This window comes from Sceloporus occidentalis, unplaced genomic scaffold, assembly GCF_023333645.1.
Source record: "Sceloporus occidentalis isolate IW3139 unplaced genomic scaffold, rSceOcc1.0.p SCAF_32, whole genome shotgun sequence".
Classification (NCBI taxonomy): Eukaryota; Metazoa; Chordata; class Lepidosauria; order Squamata; family Phrynosomatidae; genus Sceloporus; species Sceloporus occidentalis.
The window spans coordinates 3,373,694-3,385,130 of NW_028317012.1; the positions used below are offsets into that span (position 1 = coordinate 3,373,694).

The 11,437-nt window shown below is 37.3% G+C and overlaps 1 protein-coding gene across 1 annotated transcript; it reads left to right on the forward strand.

Annotated features, from left to right (window-relative positions):
• The first annotated feature begins 1,563 nt into the window (after positions 1-1,563).
• LOC149298502 (protein-glucosylgalactosylhydroxylysine glucosidase-like) lies at positions 1,564-10,545 on the forward strand. Its single transcript, XM_089487300.1, has 14 exons — positions 1,564-1,816; positions 2,037-2,244; positions 2,599-3,028; positions 3,458-3,577; positions 4,307-4,438; positions 5,462-5,573; positions 5,903-5,975; positions 6,667-6,803; positions 7,353-7,486; positions 8,384-8,479; positions 8,691-8,788; positions 9,265-9,476; positions 10,118-10,125; positions 10,447-10,545. Exons 1-14 carry the CDS (start codon positions 1,564-1,566, stop codon positions 10,543-10,545), a joined length of 2,112 nt encoding a protein of 703 aa, XP_089343426.1.
• The last annotated feature ends 892 nt before the right edge of the window (positions 10,546-11,437 follow it).

Here is an 11,437-nt window from a genome sequence, read left to right on the forward strand (position 1 = left end):
ATACCATAACAAGAACAAGGAATGCTATCATATTTATTTATCATAACCAAAGGCATTCTAGAAATCCTTGCGCAGGGTTATGTATTTTCATTTCTTTGTGTTTCACTTCATTACTTTTGCATCAAGGTGTATTATATATTTAATGTTTTTTTTACATAGATTGTACACCAATCATTATAATTTTTCACGTTGGAAGTATATTCACTGGCCACTTAGTATACATTTATTCTGTTCTAACAATCCATGCAGCCAAAATACTGGTATTTGCCAGTCAGTATTATTATACAGAATCAAACAACCATTGGGACTGTAGCTTCAATGGACTCCATCAAACTTATTCATGAAGGGAAAATATCCCAGCAAACAGTGAATCCAGGCAACACTTGGCTCTGAGAGACACTGAATGTAACAGGGTGTATCATATGTTGACGTCACACCAGAGTGGAGTTTAAAAAAAAAGGTTCCTTCCTGTTAGTTCAAGAGACCAACTCGGAATTTTGTCTGGTGGGACACAAAACAGACTTTGATCCAGGTTTATAGTAAGGACTGTGCATCATTTTACTAGAGGAATGTATGCTGATTGATTAAGGGGGGGGGGGTAAGGGCTGCCCAAGACAGAGAGGCTGGGGCAAATACTGCATATGTAAGGAGAAGGAGATGTCCCACTGAATGAAGAAGCTGTGCCTGTAGAGGAGGGGGAGAGATATACAGGAAGGTAAGGTTCAAACGTATGTGTGCATAATGGGAAGGAGGGACACGACTTGATACAAAGTAACAAGAACGCAAACAGACCAAATAAAACAACTGTAGCAATAGATTTATTGGAAACACAAATACAAGACTGGGGCTAGTGCAGTAATACAAATAACTAGTTTAACCTTCTGAGTACCAGGCGTAATTATTTTATTTATTTATTTATTTATTTATTGTTTTATATAGCGCCATCAAATTCCGTAGCGCTGTAATTCAAGGCCAGAAAGACTGCAAGTAGGCACAAAGTGGCACTGGGCCCCCAAACAGCCTGTCTGTGTCATCTTTGTCCTCGAGCAGCTTACAACAAGTCCCAGTTACATTTGACTGCGCTCACAAGACATTGTACACAGATGGCATAGCATCATGTAAGCAAAACTTACTGTGTTTATGTAAAGCATATAAGGTGATCTGTGAATTGTGTTTACAGAACAGCAAGCCCATATATAGATCAAAATACATTGGATTTGAATTTGTGTGTGGTATCCCATAATTATGGGCAATGTATAGCATTATATGTTTCTTATGTGTTATGTTCACATTGAGTGACAGTATCACTGTAACTGTCTTCAAAATGTGTCATTGAATAGGTGGTTTACTGTTAGAGGAAATAGATGGATCTACTATATAAGCTGCGTAGTGTGAGGGACCCATCCAGTGCTTTGATTTAAATACAAGTGTTTTGTAGATTTCTGTTTATGTGTGTGTATATATATATATATATGTTTATGCTTACACATATGTGTGCCTTTTTATTTACAGTGATCCTTTCAGTTGACTACTGAATTATTGAGGTCCTCGAATATCTGAACAATGTCCAGTTTGAGTGATGACCCGTGGATATTCTCTACCAGTTCATTACCATCAGACCCTCGTCTCATGGCAACAGTGGCTAATGGATATCTTGGTACCAGAATTTTTGGATGTGTTCTTCATGTGAATGGTCTGTACAATGGTGCTGGAGGAGATTGCCATAGAGCAGATGTCCCCAGCCCTCTCAATGTCAAGCTTTGTGTCACCAAAGAAGATATTGTGAATGAAGACTTTTTACTGAACCTTAAAACAGGTAAATGATGCTCCACCAAAATGTCCCAAAGAAATGAAAGTTTACTGAACCTTCAATACATTAGTAGAATGTAAGATACTATGTGATACTTTATCCAAGCTATAATCTAAACGACATTTGGGAATAATAAATCTGTAATATGCCACCAAGCTTCAAAAAAGCTTCCATATGTGTGTTCTACTCACTAATATCTGAATTGTTTTTATTCATGGGTCCATAGGTACATTCTGTCACACCATTCAGTGCTCCTCATTTACAGCAACTCAAAAGATCTTTGCTCATCGGTCCCACAGCCACCTATTAGTCAATGAGATAACATTAAGGCGCACGCAAGGATCTAGCCCACTAACCGTGAATCTTGAAAATGAACTAAGAATAGAAAGCCAGGACCTGGAGCTGCAGATCGGACCTGACTTCCTTGGAGCTCAGTGAGTATGACTGTTTGGATCAGTTGATGGAACAGAAAAAAACAAAACCAGCTTCCAAGTCTGTTAGTATTAATGTGAGCCCAACTGCCCATAAGTTCCAAATCGTATGGCCTTCTTCATATAATGGCTTCTTGCTGAAATGTTCTCCTAATCTTCCCATTTTAATGACCCCATCACACAGCACATAAACAGGCAACTTACATAAAAATCGTAACTCAAACGTAATATAAATACGTCAGAAAATACAAGTATAACACGCAGAAAAATACGAGCAAAATAATTCCACCAGGGAGGCATCTAATCTAAAAGAAAAAAAAATCCTGAAACGGGTTTGCGCATCTTTGTGTGTGTTAGGTACATTTACGGAAACACCCTTGTTCCAGAGGTTTCATCTTGTCCGCTCAAGTCTATCCACATGATCTGGAATTCGGTACCTCAATCACTGGTTCTGGAGTCAGAGCCGGAGAAAACTTGGGTGTTCCTTACAGCAGTATCAGATACCGAAGAGGACACAAAAGAGAAGTTTGCTGAAGGTCTGACTCTAATTGATGAAGGACAATTATACTGTTCCCATGAAAAGGCTTGGACTGAGTTATGGGCAGGGAGTTGTATAGAGGTGGAAAGTTATTTGGCTCTAACACAAGCTGTTTATGGGTGTCTCTATTATTTACTAAGTGCCCTTCCACCCTTGCGCTCTACTGAGGAATTTTACGGTATTAGCCCTGGTGGCCTGTCGAACGGACGTAACAAAGAAGATTACTGGGGTCATGTTTTCTGGGATCAGGTAAGGTGCAGTTCCATATCCAAACACAACTTTTTGTTTTTATCACTGCAATCAGTAAACAAATGTCAGCATGGGTTGTGCCAGTGAATGAGTTTTATAAATTGTCCATAAATTGCACACAGTAAAGCTAAAATGTGGCAGTCAGTGGGTATGCAACACGCTCAGAACACAGAATGCTTGCTGAGGCTTTGAAAATTAGTAATTGTTTATGGAGAACTTAGTGTTTTTTGGATTTGTGTGCTGAATTACTTTCTGGTTCATATACATTTAGTATGCAATCTACTTCATCATGAAAAGTCTAATTTTAAACAGCTCATTGAATTAAGCCCATTACGACTACTTGAGCAATAAGGAAAGTGAACCCAAAAATCTATTTTGTGTAGTCAAGGACTAAGTGCATAATCATTGCATGTTTCACCATTTCATTAGGACACGTGGATGTATCCGAATATTCTACTCTTCTACCCAGAGTTGGCATCTCATATGCTTAAATACAGGATTAGGACCCTGGAGGGGGCAGTGGAGAATGCCAAGCAGCAAGGCTACAGTGTGAGTATGAAATAATATTCCTGATCCTAATAGCTTTAAGAAGCCTTATATCTGCTGTAGAGGATACAAATGTATTAAGGATCCCCAAAGTGATATCATAATTGCATTTTTACTTCTGTTTAGTCGGGGGGGAAAAGAAGGGAAAAGACAACATTGACAAAGGAAACTCATATCCTAGTTCCTACCACTTTTTGCCATGGAGTATAACTTCCAAAATCTAAAACAGCCCCTAACTATACATACACTATAGGCAGGTAATTTAGTTATTTGCTGCTAGAAGCAATTCTCGTGGAAACACTGCTAAGGACTTTGCTTGTCCTATGTGTAAAAATATAAACAATGAAGATTCTGTTCCTTGGCAAGCATCAGTTTCAAATTGAGTCAGTACCCCAGTTCTGTAATTCTAGTGCTGCATTATTTTATAAATAACTTTTAAATTGAAGGCTCAAAAGATTTTTGCAACTACCTAAAAAATGTAAACCACAACAATGGTTCCCACCTTTGAATGTCAAATGCCTTCCAACAGTTTTTTGGGTATCCTTACAACTACAGTAGTAGATTGGACTGACTATGTGTAAGCTTAGAGGCTCTGGTTTGGGTACCGCTGAATTAAACATTTTAAAACGCCATTTTCCATAAATGGGACATGAAGATTATTGAATTCAATTCCAATATTTTTTTTTGCAATTTACAATGAGGATATTATGCTTATGTGTATTTTAATTTCAGGGTGCCAAGTTCCCTTGGGAGAGTGCTTTAACTGGACATGAAGTTTGCCCAGAGAAGATTTATGGAGATCAGGAAATTCATATCAATGGAGATGTCTTGGAAGCATTCAAGCAATACTATTATATGACCAAGGTACACACTTTGATTTAGGCAAATGTAGTAATGTTTGAAAACTGGTTGAACATCAGCGGACCTCCAGCGTTTGGAGTGCCAGTACATCTGGAGTGCGAGGGATTAACTATACCTTCTTAATTGGGCTACAATGCTAAAGTGTGCAGATTTAGGACATAGGTTCATACAGGGGTTGATCATAACCAGATGGAGCTCTTTGTGCAGCCATGTTACAATGGCCCCCCTCCAAAATAATTCCATTTGACTGTTAAGTAGGATATCATATTTTCTCTTTAATATCTTGGATGTTTTTTCTACTCACTCACAAAAGGGGGTCTAAAAGGTCATAATCCAAAACAAGAGGATCAGAGATGCAATGTAACATTTGTTTTACTTATCATTACATAAGTAATGACCATTGAAGCAGAGATAGACACACAAAGGCATAATGCCTATACATGCGTAAAAGGAAATACGCAAATATGAAGCCGCCTAATATGCAACTACTTTTACCCCATTGTTTCCCCCTAGGTCAACTTGGGTCAACTCTGGCTCGCTTAGTTATACCATTAAGTGTAAGACCAAAATTAAGTACAGGCCTTCAGAAGGTTCTGTAAATGTATTCTTCATACCCACACTGGCAAGCCGCTGTCACTAAATGTACAGTTTCTCCTCCTTCCGCACTTCCCACCACTGCGTTTCATCTCTCTCCTGGTGGTTTGCCACAGCGTGTAGGATGTCCCCCAATGACCTGCATCATGAACAGTGGATCCAGTCATCAGTCTTTTTTAAATAATTATAACCATATAGTTACTTCATTCATTAAACAGTATGTTGAAGTGAAATTAATTATTTTGTGTCACTTCATTCAATGTTTGTTACAAAAGACCTACTCAGTGAGTTTCCTGCAAAGGGGAGTGAGATGTCCTTTCATCATAATTATTAATACATGACCTCACTGCAACTCTTTAGTGAATTAGCTCCACAGAATGTTTTCCATGAATCTTAGGATGTAGAATATAAATATATCTTCATTCATCCTAGGATGTAGAGTTTTTTTCATCTGCTGGAGGCTGGGAAGTGGTGAAATCAGTTGCGGAGTATTGGTGCAGCAGGGTTAGTTGGAGCACAGAAGAGCAATGTTATCACCTGAAAGGTAGGCGGCATACACCTATTCTGCTGGTTATATAGCCTTCATTTAGGACTTTAGAACATTTTGACACACTTATTCTCAGCCATTGTGTAGATGAAGGGGGCAAGACCCCTTCCATTGTGGTGACACAGCACGCAAATGATAAAACAGGCTAAGTGTAATATCTCAAGTAGTCAGTCCTGCAACATGAAATGGAATGAGGTCGATTCATGTTTATATTAATATTTTTCAATTAATATGTTCTGAAAATGCATATCCAATGGCAACAGAATGTCAGAGAGTGTTGTTAACCCCTTTCTAATCACAGTCAGTATGATGTATTTCTGCGACAGGTGTGATGCCTCCAGATGAATATCATAGTGATGTTGACAACTCCACATACACAAATGCTTTGGTCCAAGCCAGGTAAGTATATGAAAATACTGATTCTGAAACATGAATAGGTTAAAATATATATACTCATTATCTAGCTTAGCAAAGGAGCAGCAGCAATGCTTATTTACCGAACTACCCCTTAATCAGAGGCAGTCTGGTAGTTTCGAGCCAGAGGGACGAGCACAGCTATATGGTCCAACAATATGGTGACCCATAAGAAATATATTCATAAACTTAACACATGCACTCCTATAACAACATAATAAGCAGCTTAAAATTTGGGTCATTAATCAGAGAGTCATGTAAGCTTTCAAGCTCTCAGAAGTCTCTTTTTCTGTATATACATTTAAATAATTATTATAAATACGGAGGTTACATTGCTGGACATTTGTTTAACTGGCATTGGGTCCATTGTATAGGCGTGGGACAGAGACTGGCAAGGACTGGCAAAAGGCGAACTTAAAGTTTGAAGGAGACAAGGAACATGTATATCCACTACAGCCAAAGCAGTTAGCCATTTGATGTACCATTTTTAAGAATGGAGGCTCCCTGGTTTATAGGATTTTCCATAAATTAGGTGCATTAATTAGTCCCAGAAATGGCAGACTTTATTGAATATCTTAATTTAAACTTAAACTTAAAGATACCAGAGCTATCACGTATGATAACATCAACAATACTAAGAAAATAAAAAGTATTTCATGTTGTGTTTTGTAAACAGTTTGAACTTCTCAGTAGAATTGGCTACTGACTTAAAATACCAAATCCCGGATGCATGGACAGACATTGCAAATAAAATCAAAGTGCCATATGATTCCAAGAGGAATTACCACCCAGAATATGATGGATACACAATAGGTAATTCTGAAACAAGCATCTGATACATTCATTATATCTACGTCTTTATAAAGAGTGATGCAATCTTAATGCTTTAAATTATAAGTGTCATTGTTGGAATTGGCGTTGGTTAACGGCATGGAAATGAGAGTGAAACACCCCCCAAAAAATAAAATGGTCCTTTTACCTTTTACGAGCAGTAACGTATATGAATAATGTCAGGTTATATATCGGACTGTAAAAGTTTGACATGCTTACTCTATTTTAGCCAATTATTTTGCAGTGGGTAAAATTAGTGTTAGAGGTGCTGCAATTTTGAACTCAAACTCAAGATACTTTGTTCTGCTATATCAATAAGGCTACCAAATTACAATTTATTATGGGAAACTAGTGAAAAAATACTTATTGAGTGTCTCTCTCACTAATAGTAATTATACCCCTAAAAAGAGATTATAAAGAGCAGTGAGAGATGACATCTTCCAGAACGTGCAATGATGTAATCGATATATTTCTACTGAGACCCCTTCTTTAAGTGCTGACATTTGCTGAGAGTACCTCTCATTTACACAGGTGAGAAGGTGAAACAGGCAGATGTTGTGCTGCTTGGCTATCCCATGATGTTTCCAATGACCACTGAACAACGGAAAAACGACCTTGAAATATATGAGTCGGTAACTGATGCAGATGGTCCTGCAATGACCTGGGTAATGGTACTATTTTCCCTTAAATAAATACAATCCAACTTATTGACCATTTATATGAATGTACAATGTAGCTGAAGACTTAAAAACTTAAGCTGACTTTCCAAATGTAAGCATTATCACCTTCAAGGGCCTAATGTTTAATAAGATGCCTATTACAACTGATTATATATATCACTAGAGGTAAACTTTCTAAATAATAATAATAATAATAAAAATAATAATAATATATCTTGATAGGCTTCTTAAACAACTTAAATCAAAGTACTGGAGTTCCAGGTGTCAAGATCTATGAAACAATTGCTATTGGGACATTTCTGCTAAGGAACTTAAGCCTCTGTGTTTTGCCCAGCACTTTGACACTCTAAATGTTTTATTTTCTAAGAAACTACCATTACAACATTGTCATCATCTATCCATATGGCTGCTCAGTAAACTTTATACAGGTATCATTTCGCCAAAAGGTGCATGAGTCACACTCTTCAAGAACCTACATAACATTCATACCTCCTACACATTTCCAAATAGTCCTGTCTTGCTTGTCACAAGCCTGCCCTAGGTCATCTAACTTCTGTACCAACCTTGGTCCATCTATTCATTTATGAACCTGATAGGCCTATATCCTGACCTCAGTTAATGCTTGACTGTGCATCTGTGTGGTGGAAGCTCATTGAGCCACTGGATGAATCCTCAGAATGCCACCGATCCTATAGACTTAAGCCTTGGTGGAAGTGGTTGTCTGGTTTAAAACTTCACATGGTGTCCAGCAAGATATTGGCTTTTTTTTCTCAAAGCTCCACTAAAGATCTTACTTACCCAATTTCCTCTACACTGAAAGTTATATTCTTAAAATGTGCCTATACATTATATAAGATAACAACAGAATAGTTTCCCTTGCAGAGTATGTTTGCTGTTGGTTGGATGGAATTAAAGCAACCTGAGTTGGCACAACTTCAGCTGAACAAGTGCTTTGCAAACATTGCAGAACCATTTAAGGTAAGGATTGAGACATCTGATGCTTGTCTGTATTTTTAATAACATATTTATCCTAACACTTTTGCTCTTACTTTTGCTATGATAATCGACTCATAATAGTGAAAAATGATATGTTCTATAAGAACATAAATAGTGTAAATGAATTATATGCTGTCATTACAGAAAATATTACACAGTTCTGCATCCATCATTGTTTGTCTTTTGGTTCTAGATTTGGACTGAAAATGCAGATGGATCAGGAGCTGTAAATTTTCTAACTGGAATGGGAGGATTTTTGCAGGCTGTGATTTTTGGTCATACTGGATTCCGGTTTGTATATACTAAGCTGAAAACAAGCTGTGTTTAGGGCTGATGGAATGGAATGATTACATGTTACCGTGGCAGGGATCGTTGTGTCCTTAATTCATTTTGTTCTTTCAAATAATCTCACATTTTTCTATTAGTACTGCACAAGAGATTTGTATTCCAAATATGTTCAATATTAAAAATGTCTTCTGAAAGTCTATCTATGATCAGAGTTGTGCATACATTAATGTTTTACTTTGTCCTTTCTCTGCCTCATATTTGGAGATAGATTTTTTGATACGTTTTACTTTTAAATTCCTAGCAAATGAAACCATTTGTACATTGCTTGTAGTGTCCTTTTAGTCATCCCTGGTTTCTCGTGGTAGTCCACTGTTTAGGCGACCGACCGTCCATAATAAGATCCGATTCAAAGGGTGAGGTCAATAGTTTCACATGATGCTCATGATAAATCATCATTATTTTTCCACTTTGTTTTGTAGGATCACGAAGAAGAGTCTGAACTTTGACCCCGTGCTCCATAATGATGTCACTAAAGTACATGTCACTGGGATTAGTTACCTTGGTCATAAATTGAACTTCACTTTCACCAAAGATAAAATAACAATAGAGCTGACATTTGTACTCAATTCCCAGAACTGTGCTTTAGAGGTATCTTTTGGGCAACAAGAACCACATTTACCATTATATATTGGTAAGTTATTTTTTAGTGAAAATATTTTTTTCAATTTTCCATAGGACATTGACTATAAGGAGTTCCAAGAAAAATAGAGCACAGGCCGTTCTTTATCTGGCACATTAAAGTCATCAAGCAAACCGGCAAATGCCTAGTCGGCCGGTACCTGATGATACTTCCTATGTGCCTTTATTGACACTCATGCAGCAGATGTAATACTTGTGTGTAGCCACTGGATAGATGCACATGGCCACATGCTGTGAAAATGGAGGCGCGTAGCATGAGACTGCATTAATGTCATTTATCCGCCACTGGTATTAAAGTCCAAGGGTCGAGTTTATTCCCCAGTCCATCCCTGGTGAGGTTTATGTCAAGGACATAAATGTTTTATACCTTCTTCTATATCAATATTAATCATTAGCAGTTGAGGGCTGTATATATAGTGGTTAGATACCATGAAGTTAATTATTTAATGCAATGGGATTTCTCAGATAGGAAACGAGATTCACATAGTTTAATGTAAAACACATACACTGTAATTTGCAAAAGGATAATGGAAAAAGGGCTTTCTACTGCAAACAAGCAAATGTAGTGTTACCTTAAGGTGGTAAAAAGTTCTTGATAGCCTGTACATGATGCTTTTTCACATTGTTTTCCAGCTACTTGGGTAAGAAAGGAAGCACTTTTTATATGATAGTTTTCACTGCACACATTTGGTAGGGAGATATCCCCGTATACAATCCCAGTATATAACACGCATATCTCCAAACACCCTTTCTCTATGTCCTGCCATTTGTGCCCAGAGTCAACCTTTCCATTGCTGGTCAGCAGGTCAGGCACAAGCACCAGCAGCAAGAGTATTATCCTATTATATTTGTTGTAAGTCATGTGTTTATTATAGATTATATTATAACTCAGGATTTAAGTGAAAAATATCAAACTTGTAAAGTTTGCTTTTTTTTTTTTTTTTTTTTTTTTTTTTTTTAAGGCAAACCCGTGTCGTTCCCAACCAAAGCTGGATGTATTCAACAAAGAAGTTCCTGTTGGCCACTCTGATCAAAATATTTGTTTCCAATTGGCTCTTTGATGAAATTTACACTATTGCAACTTATTACATAAAAGTCTACTTATGTACTTTACAGTAAAACTTGTGTAAACAAAAGAACTTTAATTGTTATTTTCAATTTAAAACCTAGGGGACATTTTGCTGGGTTCATGCAATTTAGCACATCCTGCTACACAACATACAGCATTGAGGTAGTGCACATGGTGCTAAGCTGGCATATAGATAAAGGCTGGAAGTTTTAAGGTTTTCAATGTTACCTATACATTTTCTACCATAATGTATAGGTTAAATTCTACCCGCTGCCAAGTGATGCCTTGTCATCTTTATTTTAACAGGTGTACTTCAACATCAGCTTTATATATAAATTAACTACAGAAGCCCTTAAACAATGTTATGTTTACTCGAACAACTGCTGCAAACCAGGAGTTTTAAAATCCTATTTTTCAGTAATTATATTATTGTTGGCAAGGATCCTCTGGCTACAGGTGTTCTGTTATGTCTAACACAGCAGAAGGAACTCCAGATATCACTAGGAAGAATTTGTTGTGTTCTTGGGAATCCACTGGTTTCAAGAGAAAGCTCCAGTAATAATGTATATGTTATCAAAATCCACGATCTGTAGGTTATGAACAGCTAGTGAACGATAGATATTCCAAAAACATATTTATGTGGTCAGATGTGGAGAAGACCTAGAGGCCATTCATCCTGGTGCAATGGCATAGAGCATTGAACACAATGTCAGGAGCATACAGGTGTGAACTTTACTGCGAAGGTGACAGAAAGCGTGATGTATGTGTGCTGGTTGGTACCACCAAACCTCAACCATTAACTTGCTGTTTGAGAGGTTGTAGTGCTAATGGGAGAATGCATGTCGAAAATACCCAATTTATTATTCTCCATACAGTTGTTTGCA